At 42.0% G+C, this 19,969-nt stretch overlaps 1 protein-coding gene across 1 annotated transcript in view; it reads right to left on the bottom strand.

Annotated features, from left to right (window-relative positions):
• Positions 1 to 6,531: 6,531 nt before the first annotated feature.
• Positions 6,532 to 19,969, bottom strand: part of IL17RA (interleukin 17 receptor A) — a 99,461-nt gene continuing 86,023 nt past the window's right edge. The window contains exons 10-12 of the mRNA XM_030214119.1: positions 18,380 to 18,481; positions 14,402 to 14,434; positions 6,532 to 10,899 (exon numbers count right to left, since the gene is read on the bottom strand). Coding sequence (XP_030069979.1) covers positions 9,452 to 10,899; positions 14,402 to 14,434; positions 18,380 to 18,481 — 1,583 coding nt within the window. The 3' untranslated portion in view covers positions 6,532 to 9,451. The remainder of the gene's footprint in view (positions 10,900 to 14,401; positions 14,435 to 18,379; positions 18,482 to 19,969) is intronic.

The raw sequence follows: 19,969 nt of genomic DNA, 5'->3' as shown, positions 1-19,969 counted from the left end.
GAAATAAGTATTTGATCCCCCACCAACCAGTAAGAGATCTGGCCCCTACAGACCAGGTAGATGCTCCAAATCAACTCCTTACCTGCATGACAGACAGCTGTCGGCAATGGTCACCTGTATGAAAGACACCTGTCCACAGACTCAGTGAATCAGTCAGACTCTAACCTCTACAAAATGGCCAAGAGCAAGGAGCTGTCTAAGGATGTCAGGGACAAGATCATACACCTGCACAAGGCTGGAATGGGCTACAAAACCATCAGTAAGACGCTGGGCGAGAAGGAGACAACTGTTGGTGCCATAGTAAGAAAATGGAAGAAGTACAAAATGACTGTCAATCGACAAAGATCTGGGGCTCCACGCAAAATCTCACCTCGTGGGGTATCCTTGATCATGAGGAAGGTTAGAAATCAGCCTACAACTACAAGGGGGGAACTTGTCAATGATCTCAAGGCAGCTGGGACCACTGTCACCACGAAAACCATTGGTAACACATTACGACATAACGGATTGCAATCCTGCAGTGCCCGCAAGGTCCCCCTGCTCCGGAAGGCACATGTGACGGCCCGTCTGAAGTTTGCCAGTGAACACCTGGATGATGCCGAGAGTGATTGGGAGAAGGTGCTGTGGTCAGATGAGACAAAAATTGAGCTCTTTGGCATGAACTCAACTCGCCGTGTTTGGAGGAAGAGAAATGCTGCCTATGACCCAAAGAACACCGTCCCCACTGTCAAGCATGGAGGTGGAAATGTTATGTTTTGGGGGTGTTTCTCTGCTAAGGGCACAGGACTACTTCACCGCATCAATGGGAGAATGGATGGGGCCATGTACCGTACAATTCTGAGTGACAACCTCCTTCCCTCCGCCAGGGCCTTAAAAATGGGTCGTGGCTGGGTCTTCCAGCACGACAATGACCCAAAACATACAGCCAAGGCAACAAAGGAGTGGCTCAGGAAGAAGCACATTAGGGTCATGGAGTGGCCTAGCCAGTCACCAGACCTTAATCCCATTGAAAACTTATGGAGGGAGCTGAAGCTGCGAGTTGCCAAGCGACAGCCCAGAACTCTTAATGATTTAGAGATGATCTGCAAAGAGGAGTGGACCAAAATTCCTCCTGACATGTGTGCAAACCTCATCATCAACTACAGAAGACGTCTGACCGCTGTGCTTGCCAACAAGGGTTTTGCCACCAAGTATTAGGTCTTGTTTGCCAGAGGGATTAAATACTTATTTCCCTCTGCAGAATGCAAATAAATTCATATACTTTCCACAATGTGATTTTCCGGATTTAATTTGTGATGTGCTATCTCTCACTGTTACCAATAACCTACCCTTCAATTATGGGCTGCTCATGTCTTTGTCAGTGGGCAAACTTACAAAATCAGCAAGGGATCAAATACTTATTTCCCCCACTGTATACAAGAAGGTTGATGCATGCATTGATTTGTATTTCAAGCCTTTGCACTTGGGAGGATGAAGGTTGAGGAATGTGCGAGAAGATTTTTTTGCGTTTCTGGGTGGTAGTTCTACTAGATCTGCCATATATGCTGGGGCGTCACCATGGATGATTTTGTGGACTAGGGTACAGAGTTTGAATGTGATGCGTTCTTTGAGTGGGAGCCAGTGCAGTTTTTCACGTAGGGGTTTAGCGCTTTCATATTTTGGTTTGCCGAATATTAGTCTGGCTGCCGTGTTCTGGGCTGTCTGGAGTTTTTTTTAAGTATTTGCTCTTTGCAGCCTGCATAAAGTGAGTTGCAATAGTCCAGATGACTAAGTACCAATGATTGTACCAGGTTGCGGAAGAGCCCCATAATCATTTGCAAGAAAAAACATGTGGTTGATAATAACAAAATCAGCATGTGCTTTCAAGTTATCTTGTATGAGCACAGTTTTTTTGTTTTTGATATATTGTAGAGTAGCAGTATGTGAGAAAGAGCCCCTGTGCAGCTTTAACTGGAAAGACACAAAGAATTTATTTCCCCAGAGGAAAGAATGCAATATCCAATGATTCCTGAATTGGGAAACACCCATTGAGGGGTGGTTCACCAATCATTAACCGTCCATCGTTGAATATAGTCAGAGAAATACAAACCCATCAGTGACCAGGTTCAAACCAAACAGGAAAAAGCTGAACCTTTACTTACCCTAAAAGCTCTACCTGCCCTCTGAACTAAGCTGTTCTTTCTACAGCATTATCAACAGTGAAGGTAGTGGTGCGAGTCACTGGAATAGGGGCAGTATTTTCAGAGACATTCAGCTTAATATACCAGCTTAATATACCTGTCATATTTTGAGACACAATTTCTAAATGTTATGAAAGAAATGTGTTTAAAAGTGAAAATAGTCAGAGGGATACAAGTTCCTACTGGACCACCTTTTACTGGGCAGTCCCTGACAGGACTAAAAGAGAACAGCTAAATGATTTAAGGCTCTTCATTACAGAAAATAAACTCCCTAGAGGACCTCACAGTCAGAGGAAATTGCATACTTAAAACATTTAATGTGCACAAATGCTGCCCACATATACTTTTTAACATATTGTACCAAATAAACTTATAAAAAGTGAGGTTACTTACCAGTAATGGGAGTTTTCCATGGACAGTAGGATAAACCAGCATCACTCGCTTGATGATGTCAGTACGGACCTGTTCCCTAGAGCCCAGAAAAATCTGGAAGACTTTTCTGAGCATGTCTGGATGTGTCACCCTAGTTTTAACTGCCACTGGAGAACTCATATGTTGCACTAGGTGTCATTTTTTAAAGCCTAGTCAGCAAGTATTCTCCTGTGTTTTGTCCTTCATTTTTGGTTTGTCTTTAGGCTTTGACTTCTTTGTATCTAGCATATTGAGATACAGGGAGAGGAGCAGAATCTGTCTGAAGCATTTAAGTGGATAAAACAGACTGGTCCATGGGTGCTCCAGTGGTAGTTAACACTAGAAGGACACGGTCAGACATGCTCAGAAATGTCTTCTAGACTTTTCTGGGCTCTAGGAGCAGGTCCAGACTGGAGCAACCAAGTGAGTGACATTACCTGCCTGCATCCTGTTAAGTGAGTACAGTTAGTTAGTATGTTAGTTTTTTGTCATGTTGTACAATATATTTTTATTATATTTTACTATGCATGTTGATTTGTTCGCCACCAAGTTCTTTAGATTGTGCGGATAATAAATATTTTAAATAAACATCTCTTTCCATGAGTAAAACTTGGTTTTACAGGTAGAAATCAATAAAATAAGGATTTAAACCAATGGTTCCCAAACCTAATCCTGGAGGCATCCCAGCCAGTCAGGTTTTCAGGATATTCATAATGAATATTCATGAACAGATTTGCATGCAGTGGAGGCAGTGCATGCAAATCTCTCATGAACAATGATCTGTGTGTTAAGTGTATAGCAAAATTGTAAGGAAAGTAACAAAGTAACTGTGCGGCTAAGTATCTTAGAGGCGGTGCAGAGAATTATTGATAAGTTCACAAGGAGTGGGATGTTTGTGCTATGAGATCTTCCTGGGTTTAAAATTGAGAGTGGTATGAATGTGGTTTGAGAGTGAATGAATGCAGATAGAAACGTACTGTTTTGTTATGATGGTAATATAATAGTAGTGGAGGAGTGGCCTAGTGGTTAGGGTGGTGGACTTTGGTCCTGGGGAACTGAGGAACTGAGTTCGATTCCCGGCACAGGCAGCTCCTTGTGACTCTGGGCAAGTCACTTAACCCTCCATTGCCTGCCGCATTGAGCCTGCCATGAGTGGGAAAGTGCGGGGTACAAATGTAACAAAAAAAAAAAAAAGAAGAAGAAAGTAATGTAAATTTGGAGACGCAGTTGTTTGATTTATCTGATATGAATATTCATTGTGGATATCCTGAAAACCTGACTGGCTGGGGTGCCTCCAGGACCAGGTTTGGGAACCACTGATTTAAACAATGGAAAACATACATGTCTTGAGCAAGGCATAAAAGTAGGGGGTGTCCTTTATATCTGTTATAAAAAGTAGACCGATACACATATATAAAAACAAAGAAATGATTTATTCAAACCAAGATAAAAGCAGTACCCGACGTGGCCACGTTTCGCCCTCAGGCGGGTACTGCTTTTATCTTGGTTTGAATAAATCATTTCTTTGTTTTTATATATGTGTATCGATCTACTTTTTATAACAGACTTTTATGTAGCAAGTAGACTGTTGCCTTTTTTGTTTTTCTTTTTTGGTGTCCTTTATATTACATTTGGCATGTACTAAAGAAACCCATCCCAAAACAAAATACAAAGCAAGAGTTTTTCCCTTGTACACTCCCAGCATAAAGATACATTTGTGACATAGTCCTCCTCTCTACTAATCAGGGGCATAGCTAAACCTCATGGTGGGAGGGGGCCAGAGCCCGAGGTGGGGGGGGGGGGGGGTGGAGTGTGAGGCAGCAGAGTCTGCCACTCTGCTGCCTCACACCTCCCCCCCCCCGCCGCCTCGCCCCCCCTCGCCGCCCTCCCGCACCCCACAACAGCAAATACCTTTGCTGGCGGGGGTCCCCAACCCCCGCCAGCTGAAGCCTTCTTCAGCGCTGGTCTCTGGCACTGCTGCATTCCCTGCTCTTTCTTCCTCCTCACATTCTGCATACTCCTTTAAGTGAAACTGAGCCCAGATTCACTTAAAGGAGCACGCAGGACGTGAAAAGGAAGAAAGAGCAGGGCAGGGAACGCAGCGGCGCCGGAGACCGGTGCTGAAGAAGGCTTCAGCTAGCGAGGGTTCAGGACCCCCCACCAGCAAAACCAGGGGCACAGACAAAACTTGGGGAGGCCCAGGCCCCTGTGGCTCCACCTAGCTATGCCACTGCTACAAATGAATTTGGCTAAAATTTGGAAGGGAAGCAAGAAAATCCTGCAAACAAAAAAACTCTCCTACCAAATATCAGTCAAATCCATCCATGGAGAGGGCTTCAGACACATGTACAGACGGACAAACATGGTGATAGTAACAGGTGGTTCTCACTGATGAAATATTACTACAAGCAGAAAACAGGAAAGAGAACAGTAAAAAAAAACCAAAAAAGAGGAAAGCAGGTGAGAACATGAAAAACTGGACTCAGGATGGACAAATTATTTTATTTTCTGAAGAATATTGTGTCATTAAAGGGTGCACAATTTTCAAACACCCTTATGAGGGGTACTTGGAATATGGAGAATGAGGTACATGTCTTAAAACACCATTTAAATGTAGCAAATTGCATACATTCTTTACAAGATGTTATGTCATGATGTATACCTTCCTCCTTGAAAAAATGATGCAGCAAAAAAACAAAACAAATACTAGAAATCCCAAACTACACTGTGATTGGAAAAAAAGAAACCCTTAGATTTTGTCATCTCGCTATACAAAACGCACCTCCAATGTTCTATGAAGCCTCAACAAGTCCCAACGTTCTAAACGCATGGTGGTGAAACCCGAAATTCGCCCATGAGTGTTTGCCCCGCCCCCGCGTCAAACGTCATGATGTAGAGGGCGGACCAATAACACTCAAACAAGGAAAACCAGCAGCAAACAGTTGCTAAGCGACATCAAAGCAACGCAAAAAGGACCAATCACGAAACAAAAAAAGGCCATGAAGGACACTGCCAGCATCTTCAGCACAACGCCGCACTAACTCTCATCTCACCCCACCCCAACGCTGCACCCCCCCCTCCAAGACGTAAGATCACAGCGACTTGAAGCGGACCACGCAAAGCCACCCCCACCAGAGTCGCAACACCCACTGCTCCACCATCCACCCTCCCCCAAAGAGGTCGCCGCCGCTCACCAACACCCCTCCGCCAAACGAAGCAACAACAGGTCCCCGCTACCACTTTCACCCATGGAAGCAACAGAACGACTGCTACTGCGGCGCACGCTCCTCCCCCTCAGGTCCCAGACCACCCTCCACACACTCGGAAGCAGCGCCTCCGGTACAAGTCCAGACAATTTCGGAGGCGAACCTTTCGTACCCTCCCTCGGGCGCTTCCCGAGAGTCGGCGGTGGTTGCTGCCACAGGCAGAGGGAAGGAGGAATACACCTACCGCTTACCTCAGGGAAGAAACGAAGGAGGCGGATCGAGAAGAAAGGTTTTTAGAGAAACGTGGTCTTATAACACAAAGCTTTAAATGTGCCTTCGTCGACGGATGGGGGGGCCCCTGCCACACACACTCACACTTTCTCACAAACACACTCTCATTAACCTCACTCTGTCACACATGCACACTCGCACATTCACTATGTCTCTCTCTCACACACACTCCTCTCAAACATACACACTCCGAAGCACACCTTGAATTGGACTCACAGAGAGTCTGTGTAATGCACACATAATCCCTCACTCTCTCTCACACACAGCGTATCTGTGTGAAGCACACACTCTCTACCTCACATACACACTCTCTGTCTCACACACACACTCTCACAATCACTCTCTCTCTCTCTAAAACACTCTCACACACACTCTCTCAAACAAACACACTCCCAGGAAAACCTTGCTAGCGCCCGCTTCATTTGTGTGAGAAACGGGCCTTTTTAACTAGTAGTAACATAATAGATGGTGGCAGATAAAGACCTAAATAATCCATTCAGCCTGCCCAGAAGTCAAAACATTATCATCTAACTTTGTTGTTTGTAACTGCATAATTTAAGCCATTTTGGGTAATCTGTACTAAAATAAAGTTCAAGTAGCACTTTGCATAACTGATCGCTAGAATTCGCTGCTTATTTACTTTTTCTATTATGCAAAAGTGACATCAGTGTGAAGTCATTATTTACACTAACAGTGTTTAATGAAGACAGAGTTATCAAAGTTTTTGCAACAAACATTAGGGAGCAAAACAACATTGCTGAATTTCCAAAGCAGAATTGGAAATTGGGGGGCTTAAATAAGCTTCTGAGCAAGAACATCAGAAGGGCAGTGGGAAATTAATCAATGCATGATCGATACTGCAATAAGACAGCGATGTACTTGTCTTCGTGCAAGTTTTTTTTTGCTTGCAGAAGACATTTGGAACAAATTCTGTGACTCAAATTAACCTTATTTACTTTGCAAGAGTAGGTCTGTGTTCATCACTAATCTTAAAGGTCACATAAGTTGTCCAGTGTACATTTAGCAAAAAAAAAAAAATTATGTTTCGATCCAATTCTCAGATCTTGTACTTTACAAGATATGTGAGAACAGCATTACGGTGTGGTAACGTGTAATGTAATTGCCTTGTTTTTCATATATTTCTGTACATTTACTGAAAATCTGACTTCAACAGGTGGACCGTAACTCATTTTATCAGTATCACTGTGTATGCAAATATGAGGCACTATCCTCTCTGAACATAGGGTAATTCATTCCCCTCCATGACATTATGTCCACGAGTTCTGTGAGAACTAGTGGCATGCAATCAACAGTACCCACTAAATTGCAAGAAATTTCTCTATGAATTACTGCTTTGTGTTATTATTAGCTGTGTACTTTTATTCTCACTGCTCTTTTCTCTACAGTATAATGATGTTTACATGATTTGTACAGCACCATAACGATGTGTACAGTGCTTTTCAGAGACACAAGTCTGGGCCTCAGTGTCTTCTATTTCGAAGTCAAAATACAGACAGTAGCCTATGCAGATTCTGCTGCACCATATAGTCAACAGTTCACCAGTATAGCCAATTGGCTGTCTCTGAATGGATTAGCACTAAACCTTGGAAAATCAGAGACTACATGGCTAGTAAGATGCCTCCCTCTACCCAAAAGAGACCCTCTCTATTAACAGTATGCCTCTAGCTCTTCAAGATCAAATCACCATTTTGGATTTACATCTAGATATTTGTCTTGCATTAGACCCTCAGATTACAGCTGTCATTAAGTCTTCTTTTTTCACCGAGTCAGATTTGCGCAATAAGACCATTTCTTTCTGTGCAAGACCTTTGAATCCTCATATTTTCTCTTTTGCTTAATTGGTTGATTACTGGAATTCATTCTAAAACAGGCCTCAGTCTATCATCTTCAGTGTTTTTAGAACACTAATGTAAGGCTCTTAAGCACATTACACCTCTTTCGGCTGCCTGCACTGGTTTCCCATAGCATTCTGGATACTGTTTAAGGTCCTTCTTGCCCACAGATCGCATTTTTTAGGTGCCCAGCATTTTTAGCCCATCTTTTGGTTAGGTATCAACTTATTAGATTGCTCGAGATGAGAATCAGTTTTCCGTACCTTCATCGTTATACAATTGGAATGTACTTGGCAGTTGGTCTTTAGTCGCCTTGCCTGTTTATTAGATCTTTGGATAGCTATCTATCTTGCTTTAAAGCTGGTTTAAAACTTTTCTAGATGTCGAGGTGTTTTAAGAGTCATGAATGCTTCTGTTATTCGTACTCAGGTTGGGACTATGAATTGCAGTCTCTTCTTGTCTTGCTTTCTTATAAATGTATGTAAACTACTCGCATGTTTTTATATTTGGCTCAAATGGCAGTACATTGAAATAGTAATTACACCAAACTAAAAGACAGCCCATGCTCCTTGAGGTTTACAATCTAGTCAAGACAGATGGACAAGACACACTAACAAATATGATCTATACTGTCTAAATGTTAATCATTGAGAATGCCTATAAACATTGGCTCTTCAGAGTGATTTAATTGCTACTACATGATTGATTTATACAATGTAATACAAACTCCTATACTTATCCACATAAGAAATGTACAAGAAATATGCTTACATTACATCTCAGAGCATTTGAAATTGCACAGCTTCAGCCTTCAGTCTGTTGGCTTCTAACTTTCTGTTCATGGCCCTCCAAGAAGAGAATCTTGGAGCTGGGCTTCCAGCTCAAGTACATGAAACACAGTACATGAAGCACAGCTTCGAGAAGCCACCCTAGTAAATCTATGTGATAGGACAGCAATGCTTTTACAATGCAAGAGATGCTACGGCACTAGAACTCATTCTGTGAAAACAAAATGTCTATGCTGAACATGTGTACATGCTGTATGACATCACAATTATTACTCATACCATTCCTAAGTCTAGAAAATAGACTGTATTGTCAATTCAGGTACACCATTACCAGCAAACTGTTTCTAACCAAACACTACCCAGCCGCTAGAACAGTCAAATGTAACTTGGTTTAGGAGACTGAGCAGATCTCATAAGACATATGCACACAAAACCCATGCCCCTCATTTCACTACAGATAACATAATACGGAGGATGAAGGGTAACACTTTTGACATGTCTGATGTGACAGAGGTATTATAAATGATCACTGCTCAAATTCTACAATATGAATTCATGGATTCATGGTTGCTGGTGTAAGGAAACCAATGGGTACCCTTTCAATGAAAATGCAGGATGTGTCTCACTACAGGTACAGTGGGAGCTTCTTTCACTTGAAACCATCCTGAATTTTAAAAATGGTCATACCATCTAAACGTTCATTTTCCTTTTGGGAAAGACCATCAATATTCTTCTTCATAAAAGGAAGAGAGGTCAAAGGTTTGCATTAAGCACCGTCGCTGTATACTTTTCAGACTTTCTAACGTTTCCGGGGAAATCTGTTCATCAGAAGCCTCATTCTCCCCCTCCCCCTCCATGGGTCCCTCAGTAGATACAGGGGACATCCGGGAACTGTAACCTTGATCTGACTGAACAGACTGTCTCTGATCCTCAAATGCCTTACACTGTGCATTCAACTGGTTCTCATCATTTTGTATGGGAGAGAGCTCTGAGGGCATAATACTTTGGTAGAGCTGATGGAACATAAGCCTTTCCAACTGCCTCTTTACATCATCTGAGAGTTCATCGGTTAATGGTACGGATGTACATGTGTTGTCTGTGTCACTTAGCAGGGATGGGTATTCCACATCCCCGCTGATTAGCTCATTCCTTACAGAGGGCATGTTCGAGAGTAATGGCGTTTCTTCCATACTATCTTCGTAGGGCTGCAAACGTTGAACCATATTCTTGCCAAGCAAATGAGGGAGAGGTGTTAGTACCTGAACAGTGCTATCTTGTCCATTAGATATCACAGTTTGAAGTGATGAATTCCCATGGTGTCCCACAGGATGGAGTAAAGGCTCCACCTTCCCAACTTTCTCCTCATTCTCTTGACAAGACAGATCAACTTTGAAACATTTATTGACATTTGGTTTCTGAAAAACTGGTTGCTGTTTCTGGATTCCCCCTTTGTACTGCTGCAGTTCTATTAGACTATCCAGTGGCTCCTCCTCTTCTTCTACTAGATCTTTTGAGAGTAAGCACTCTTTTTCAAACCAATCAGAATACACCTTTTGCCAGTTCTGGAACCTGCACAGTGCTTCTTCCAGGCTTTGGCCACTTGAGTTTCGGGTATAATACTTGATGTTTTCCACACTGTAAACCCATCCTGGATGATGTTGTTCTATATTGTGGATTCGAAAGAAAACCTGTTCAAACTCTTTCATTAACTGGTAGTTGGTGGTGACTTTAAATGGTTCTGGAATATCATTCTCAGAGCTGACAGCATTAAAATAGGCAATAATATACTTGCCAAAATTTGCTGGCTTTCCAAAATCAGGCATGATCAAGTTGAAAGCAGGAGTACAGAGGTCACCAGCTGGATGTCGACAGTCTTGCTTGAGACAAACCCTTGCCTTATCTTCCCCCATCATGGCCTGCCACTTGGCTCGAGTGCCGTGTGAGCAAAGGATGATGATCTTGGAGGACTTCTCTTCCATTTCCTGCTTCTGTCGGTTAACCCAGGCTGCAACGCCAACCTTTGCAATTTCACTCTCTTGCAGCAGGTCCAGTGTGACTTCTGTGCCACAGGTGGCTTGCAGGAGCTCTGCAAATTTGAGAACCACTTTCACATATAGAGGATGGTCTGCAGAGTAAACAATCCAAACCCTCTGTATAGTTAACGATGGATCTGGAAAACAAGGAAGCAAAGAAAAAAAAAAGAACATTTGGCAGAAGTTTTCAGAACTAAAAGTTGGATATGTTGTTTCACTCAGCATCAAGTAAATTTTAACACAAAAATTGAAAATGTATTCTGCAAGTTATTATTGGTAGCTGGACTGCAATTATCAATGTTTACTCGTTTTCCCCAATAAAAAGAAAAACCAAAAATCACCCACATTGCAGCCTTAGGTGAATCTTTTCATAAAGACGGTTAATAAATCCTAATAAATAAACATAACCAAGCAAAAGCAAAATAAAACAGTCACACTTCAACCTAGTCTGAAAACAACCCATAAAAGTACACAAACCAGCCACTGCAGAATAACACACTCTGAGTGGCAAACATTGGGCCCTGTTTACTAAGGTGCATTAGCATTTTTAACACGCCTACAATTAGCGCACAAGCTAGCTGTGTAGGCGCCTATAGGGATATTGTAGGCGTGCACACGGTTAACGCGTGTTAAAGATGCTAACACGCCTATAACACGGCCTAGTAAACAGGGCCCATTATGTTTGACTGCAGGACTGAAGGAAAACAAAGGAAAGCTGGTTAAGGCTACTAATAATAATTTCACCAACTCCCACACATCAAGTAATAATTAGAAATAAATTTATGGGCTGGCCTAATGGCAGTTCTATGTACTGAGTTCAGTTCATGTGCTGGGAGTTTGCTGCTTAAGGCTGCTGTGGAGGCAGCATTAATTGCCACTGCTGAACAGTGAACATGCCAAAGGAAGCATGGTTGCATGACAGATGGTCAGGGATAATTGCTGTGATGACTGGTCTAAAGTGAAGCAGAGATGACATAAAAATAGGGATAAAATACGACAAGTAGCCGAGAATGAAGGCGCATGGTGACAGATCCCAACTCCAGCAAGTGCCAACCACAGATATTTTTTTTCAGACCATGAGATGTGAATAAATTCTGGCTGTTCAAACAGCTGAATGACCAGAATTTCTGTGTCTAAGGGGCCCTTTTACAAAGTGGCAGTAATCCCAATGCAGGTTTACCGCACACTAAAACTGAACTACTGCCGGACCAACGTGGCTGATGGCGGCAGTTCTGGGTTGAGCACACATTTCCAGCACTCCCAGGAAATGTTTTTTTTTTTTGTCTAGTCCAATTCTAACCCCGTGGTAATCGGGCAATGCCACATGCTGCCCAGTTACTGCGGAAGCCCTTACCACCACCTCAATGGGTGGCGGTAACTGCTCCCTGCTGCATGGCCATGCGGTATGAGTTATCTTACCACATGGACATTTGGGGGGGCCGGGGCTTTTTACCCACTGCAATAAAAAAAAGGCCCTGGCACATGGGGAAAACAGCACCCCCACCCCCCCAACCGCAGGGCCCTTTTCCCCACAGCTTAGTAAGATTGGTTTTAAAGTTATATGGATTATGGTGAAATTCAGCTGCTCTGCATATAACTCGTGCAGTCAAATGGCAGAAGTTCAAAATGTTTAATGGTAGAAAATACGTTGAAAGACTAATAATGCTTTCATGGAACTAAACTAAGGTTGTAGCATCTTAGGGGATTGGTAAGTGAAGAAGATGCTTAAATGTTTGCAAATGAATAATGATGAAATTGACTGGCAGGGTGAGGACTTGATGCAGTTTGGCTTTACAACAAATGGACCATGGATTTTGAGGGGGATTTGTTACCCAGTTTTAAAAAATTATCACTGGCTGCTGATCGAACAGAGACTAAAAGTCAAGATTGTTCGTTTCATCTTTAAAGCACTCCATTAAATGATCTCTCCTATTCTTGCCTCGTTTGCCTCTTCATCAGCCTGTTAGAACCTTACATTCCAGTAGTCAGAACCTACTTGAAGTTCCTTCATTTCATCTATTACCGTGTTTCCCCGAAAATAGGACATCCCCCGAAAATAAGACCTAGTAGAGGTCTTGCTGCAATTGTAAAATATAAGGCCTCCCCAAAAGTAAGACCTAGCAAAGTTTTTTCTTTTAAAGCAGGGCCGCCGAGAGCCAGACAAGGCCGCCGCCGCCGCCCCCCCAACCAAGGTCGCCAGGCCCCCCCTCCACCCACCCTCCGTTGCTCCCGGAAGTTGGAACTAACCTTAAACTCCTCCTTTCACCAAGTTCGCACTCACAGCAAGCAGCAGCAGGGCAGGCCACTCCTTCCTTCGGTGTCCCGCCCTCACCTGATGTAACGTAACGTCTGCGAGGGCGGGGCACGGAAGGAAGGAGAGGTCTGCCCTGTTGCTGCTACTTGCTGCGCGAGTGCGAACTTGGTGAAAGGAGGCATTTAAAGTTAGTTCCAACTTCCGGGAGCGATGGAGGGCGACTCCGATGTTTCCACGAAAAATAAGACATCCCCTGAAAATAAGACCTAGCGCGTCTTGGGGAGCAAAAATTAATATAAGACATTGTCTTATTTTCAGGGAAACACGGTAGACTTGAAGCCTATGTTTCGAACTGTAGGTCCTAAATTCTGGAATGAATTTCCAGAAACTCTTCATAGGATCACTTCTTTCACGTAGTTTAAGAAAAATCTTAAAACATGATTAAATCCATGAGGCATATGGAAATTATTTGGTTATCTAGTAGATCTTGATGCCTTTGGTATGTTATTTTGAGAAGAACTTTAAATACAGGTTTGATGAAGTATATGGCAATTAGACTTGCTGATTAATTTTTCTGTTATCTTTTAATTTTGTCAATGTAATAGTAATGTTAATTGTATTATTTTTATTAATTATGTATGTTCTCTTGTAACCCGCCCAGAACTGTGGATACAGTGGGATATAAATCTGCCAAAAAAATTCTCTCTTCAATGCAATCAGTTGCTACCTAAAGATCTTCCAAGAACCAACAAATATCCATCCCAGTCTCTGATGAATCTAGTTCCCAGGTTAATCAGAGACTCAGCAGTAGGATTTTCAGACCTGGCCTCATCAACACCACTAGTAACATCAAATGGGTGGAATACAAGTGAAAGTGCCAGTGCAGGGCAGCTCACCAATGGCAGGGAAAAGAATGGTCCAAAAAAGAAGCACAGAGGGATATCAAGAATGGTACAAGTGTGCTTTATTTGTGACCTGACCAAGCCATGTTTCAGCATAAAACAACCCCTGCCTCAGGGGACAATTCAGCAAATCAACAATAATCACATAAGCTATTGCTCAAAATATAATGATCCACGTTTCCACAATGCACTTTGGGGACGGAAATTCAGAGACTTGATGTGGAACAAACCGCCGTAAAAATGCGCTCATGCGATTGTTGATTTGCTGAATTGACCCCTGAGGCAGGCATTGTTTTATGCCGAAACAAGGCCCATGTTGAGTCACAAATAAAGCACACTTATACCATTCCTGAGAGCCCTTTGTGCTTCTTTTTTGGACTGTTGTTGTCGTGTACTTCGAACCCCTCCGTTGTATGCCGAGAAAAGAATGGGACATGACAACGTTGACAGGGACACTTAGAAATTCTATCCTAACATACGTACCTGGTGGGCTGGTTGGTGTTATTTTGCTTGTTTCTGGAATAAAGCAGTAAAAACAGTTTATAATCAATTGTAATCACGTACAATTCTATTCTCTTTGATTGAGTCAATACAGCAATGATCTTATCTATCAAGCCATTTTCATTTTTAAACAATGATTTAAGGGTTCTTGTAGTCCAGTAAATAAGTTTAAAATTAAAATCATATATACTTCATATATTAGCACTAGTCTTCATATTTGATTTTTTATCTACTATTTACTCAAAGTCTGTCTCTCTGATCTGCCCTCTTGTTTAGATAATTGCAGCTAATTCTTCTTTATCTAACCCAAGGGGTCTTTTACTAAGATGCAGTAGCATTTTTAGCTCACTACAGAAATCAGCTGGTGGTAAACACTGAGATGCCCATAGGAATGTAATGGGTGTCTCAGGTTTACCACCAGCTGATTTCTACTGCGAGCAAAAAATCTAAAAATTCTACTGCGGCTTAGTAAAAGACCCCCCCCCCCACCCCCCCCCCCCCCCCCCCCGCCAGTGATTCCCAAACCTGTCCTGGGGTAACCCCCAGCCAGTCAGGTTTTCAGGATATCTACAATGAATATTCATTAAATCAATTTGCATATACTGCCTCCTTGGTATGCAATTCAATCTCATGCATATTCATTATGGATAATCTGAAAACCTGACTGGGATTCCCCCAGGACAGGTTTGGGAATCAGTAATCTAATGTCAGACTCCTTCCCACAATTCAAACCTTTCACTGCAGGCTCTTTGAATTGTAGGAGGTGCCTTTATATGATGAACTAGCAGCATTAAGGGGCTCTTGTCTGGAATTCCTTTACCATCTGTCTGCAGCTTTTTCTACAGGAGGGCATTCCAGGCATACATTACCTATTTTTTGAAAATAGGGCTACTTACTTATAATAAGTGTTCTGAGTGTAGCAGTTCATCAGTCACACAATGTGAGGGATGTCATCTGTGACAGGACAGCATTAAATGAGTCTTATCTCTGGCCTCACTTTTAAAAGCTTTTGAGTGTTGTAGCTGCATTGGTTCAGGGTACCTCAGAGGCCTGTCACTAAGCTGATAAGTTCAATTCCAGGAGGAAACAATGGACTATGTGTGTGCCTGGTGAATCGTTGTACTTGGAGAACACTTATTAAAGGCAAGCTGCACTATCTTCATAGTCACACATTTGGGACTCCCTAGAAAAGGGCCGTAGTGAAAACAAAGACAGGAATAAGAAATGCGCATAATAGCAATCTGCTGCCAACACAACCTTTTCTTTGTTTTAAAGGTAACATGAAATAATAAAAATAGGTGCTAAAAGAGCTGGGCTCTCCCCTTGGAGTCATTATCTAATCTACACAATAGTGAGATGACGTACAGTATAGTGTTTGCAAAGAAACAATTAAAGGACATTACATGCAAGCCTATTGAGACCAAAGTGGAAAATGTTCTTCTCTATAATAAGCGATAGATGTGGTGTAAAACAAAAAGCACCTCACCCTGCTAGACCCATCCCCACAATAACTATGGTGATAGCAGCATTATCTTGTAGGAATGCTTTGTGGCAGTGGGGACAGAGGGGTTTGTGAATATCCAGTGAGTGATGGACGGTGCACATAGCAGGCAGATTCTGGAAGTAAATCTGTTCAAGTCTGCAACAAACCATGGGACTAGAGAGAAGTTTCACCTTTTCCTGGAGCAATGACCCTAAGTACAAAAAGAGGACTTGGTGCTCACGTTTACATTACACTTGTCCACTTAAGTGTACAGAATGCTGTTACTTTCACAGCACACCAATTTGCAAAAGTGGTAGCAAAGCAACTAAGTGTTATTTATTTCTTTTGGCATTTGATAAACTGTCTCTCAAGAAACACCTAAAGCAAAGCATCTCCCAACATGCAGTCTACAATTTAAAATAAATAAAACAAAGTATCTTCCAAAGAGTAAGTTATTCTGTAAGGAGACATTTAAGTGGCATTAATGCCAGTGGGAGTTCATATGGGCAGAGACTAGGAGAGGCATGGGCGAAGCTGCCACTTACAATAATCTATAACGTGCGCATGTAAGTTACATGTGCCCTTGCTACATATACACCAGGTCTAGATGGCTGGTGTAACTGTGGTCCCTTATTTCATTTATTATTTATTTATTTATTTGAATTGTTGTTGACTGCCTTTTTGAAGGAAGTAACTCAAGGTGGTTTAAAATGTAAACTTAAATGTTAGGTGTGCCACCAGGTTATGCTAGTGTTCTCTATAATGGAATCTGCACACCATCACAACACGTAAAAGGTCGTGCCCACTCATTTCTTTCCTCAAGCCTTCCCATCGGTCTCTGTCAGCTGAAACCATGACCCCTGGATAATAGCAGCTTGATAACCCCCTTATGCTTTCCCCTCTCCCCATTTCCCCTATTAGCTAAATCAGGTGGTTTTCAATCCCGTCCTCAGGGCACACCCAGCCAGTTGGAGTTTTCAGGATACCCCTATATCCTGAAAACCCCGACTGGCTGGGTGTGCCCCCAAGAACTGGGTTGAAACCCCCTGGGCTAAACTATTATTATCTTATCATGTTCTCCTGTTTGTTGTCTTCCCTTTGTGTTTTACTTTGTCTAATCCTCTTTTTTTTTTTTTTTTATTACCCTGATTATGTACACTGCTTAGATAGTTTATAGTTATAGTTTATTGATGGCTTGGTATACCGCTATTACGTTTGGTCGCAGCGGTTAACAATAAAACAAGAACTGATAACAAAAAGAATGCCAACTGTTGCTAGGACAGTACACAATCACACAGTAAAGGAGGGGGTATGAACAGTCTATGCAGGTCAAGAAGAGCCTAGGCTTCTACAGAAATAGATCCAAAAGCTAATTGATAGAAATGTTTTTAGAAGACTTTTGCCTTGATTGCAGTATATTCAACTTGAACGGCTCCAAAAGCAAATGCAACAACGGAGTGAGTTCAGCAAGAAGAAAGCAATGTCGTTGAGCGGCCGAGTTAAAGGGTAGACCTGAATCCAAGCCTGTTGGGAGACTTACACTGCAGTCCACAGCCAACTTGAAAAAGTTTGAGCTATACCACCAGGAAGAATGGGAAAAACTTGCACCATCCTGATGTCATTGTATACTTATCTTAAACTAACTCATGGGTATTATGAATAGAAAAGCAGTTTTTATCAAGCATTGTGTCACAGAGTGCAATGACTTCTACAATTGAGACTTTGATTTCATATTCTTAATTTTCTTTAAGAATAGTTTTATAGTTGTTTGATAGTGTTGAAAGGTGAGAGTATGTTCTGCAGCTCAGTGAAACAAAATTACTACTTTAAATGTATTTTGAACTGAATTTTTTTTCAGATAGTAGAATATGAACAACATAGAAGGGTGTGAAGACTTTAGCAAGGCACCATATATACAATTAAAAGCATGCACTGCAAGAAAATTGTGAATCAATGAAGGTAAAGTTGAAGATCAAGACATGGGTAGGAAACACTGGCAGACAAGATGGATCTTGCAGTCATCTGCCATCATATTCTATATTTCAAAATAAAAAAGGAAAGGGAACTATATATCCAGCCACTTAGAACATATGGACTATGTTTCTATAGACATTGCTCCAACATGCTTTCCATAAAGATTTAGTATTCTAAATCACAGATAGCTGTAGATAACCCTCAAGTGAAAACTAGAAAACAAATCAGTAATTATATACTAGTGTATTTCAAGAGAATCATAGTTGGAAAAAGTAAGGTAACTTTTCCAAGTCTACAAAAACCATTAGCACTGATATTTAATATCGACTCTCACCACTCCTGGAAACCAGTGGTTTATTTACTTTGCTACTCTGGGATAATTTAGTAAATCAGAAATCTTTCCATGCTGTTGCTCTCTTTGCCTAAATTGTTCACTATCATGTTCTGCTTTAGCTCAGGAATGGTGGTCTATAAGCTGTTAAATTAAAGTAAATTTATATTACCTGGTGGCTTGTGGCATACAAGTTTAAATATGATTCCAGTTGCAAAAATCACCAGCAGGACACATGCAACAGGGATATACCAATGCAGAGGCTGGGTAAATACTTCAAAACAAAGGCAAGATCACATGTGAGAAATCAGTTGTGCAAACAGCATCACATCAGCAAATTCATTCTAGCAGAATACTAAGGCAGGGGTAGGCAACTCCGGTCCTCGAGAGCCGCAGGCAGGTCAGGTTTTCAGGATATCCACATTGAATATGCAGGAGAGAGATTTGCATACCATGGAGGCAGTGTATGCAAATCAAGTTCATGCATATTCATTGTGGATATCCTGAAAACCTGACCTGCCTGCGGCTCTCGAGGACCGGAGTTGCCGACCCCTGTACTAGGGCAGAACTCTTGCTCTCTGATGGGTTTAGAGTACAGGCTGGAAGAAGGAACAACTCTAAGATTAAAGGGAGCAGACTGTTTGCAAAAGCAGTCCATAGGGAGGCCAGCATGGGCCAACTGAGTTTTATTTCCATTGTTTGTTTGGAACTCGTTGGTCTTTAGTCAATTTCACTTCCATTTCCTGGATTGGCCACTGTTGGAAACACAATGCTGGGATGATGGACCTTTGGTCTGTCCCAGTGCGGCCATACTTATGTACTTTAAGCAATGCTCAAGGTCCTAGAGTGCTACAACATTTGGAAAATACACTGGTTTCTAAAGAGTGTTTGCTATGTCCTAGAATACATTTCAGTGGCAAATTCAAATATGTCACTATTAGCTAGAATTACTAACATTACATAAACCGCTTTGAATGTAGTTGCAAAAACCACAGAAAGGCAGCCTATCAAGTCCCATTTCCCATTCCCCTTACTGCGTTAGCGCATGCTAAATTAGTTTCCATTGCATACAATAGGGTTTGCAATAAAACAATGTTCACGTGGAACAGCATTTTGGAATGGATGTCCAGGGCAGTATGTCACTGAAGGTGCTAGTATTTTAGAACAGGATCTGATGACATACAGCCTGTTCTAAAATACACGAGAAATGGACCTCCATGTGCTGGTGACATCTGGCACAAACTTCCATTTTACATACTGAAATGTCCAATTTAAGAACGGGGCAAAAGAAGGGATACAGACGTCTTTGTGGCACCAGAGCAACGTCCATGTTACAAAATGGCCACATAGGGATAGGTTCTATACATGGTGCCTAAAAATTCAGCACAGAAAAACCCCACTTAAGTGTTATTCTATAAGCAACCCTAGAGTTCGGCATGGTTTATAGAATAACGTTTAAGAGTTATGGTCATGTGTAAATTTAAGTGCCACTATTTGCACTAATGAAAATGTGGAGCAAATGCCCACACATAATTTAGACACGGAGCACCCTAGTTAATTACACGCATAACTCAAAATCACGCCCCATTCTGCCTCAAAATGTCCATGACCATCCCCTTTCCACACCTTTTTTGAGCCAGGCAAAAAGTTTAGGCGCAGATCATGTGCCTAACTTTACTTGACAACCACATAATTAATCTAATTAGTGCCAATTGCTTGTTAAAAAGCCAATTGGCAATAATTAGCTCATTATCCTATTAAA

This window comes from Microcaecilia unicolor, chromosome 9 (genome assembly GCF_901765095.1).
Source record: "Microcaecilia unicolor chromosome 9, aMicUni1.1, whole genome shotgun sequence".
NCBI classification, from domain to species: domain Eukaryota; kingdom Metazoa; phylum Chordata; class Amphibia; order Gymnophiona; family Siphonopidae; genus Microcaecilia; species Microcaecilia unicolor.
Note: the sequence above shows the minus strand (reverse complement) of the source record. Positions and strands in the feature narration are given on the sequence as shown.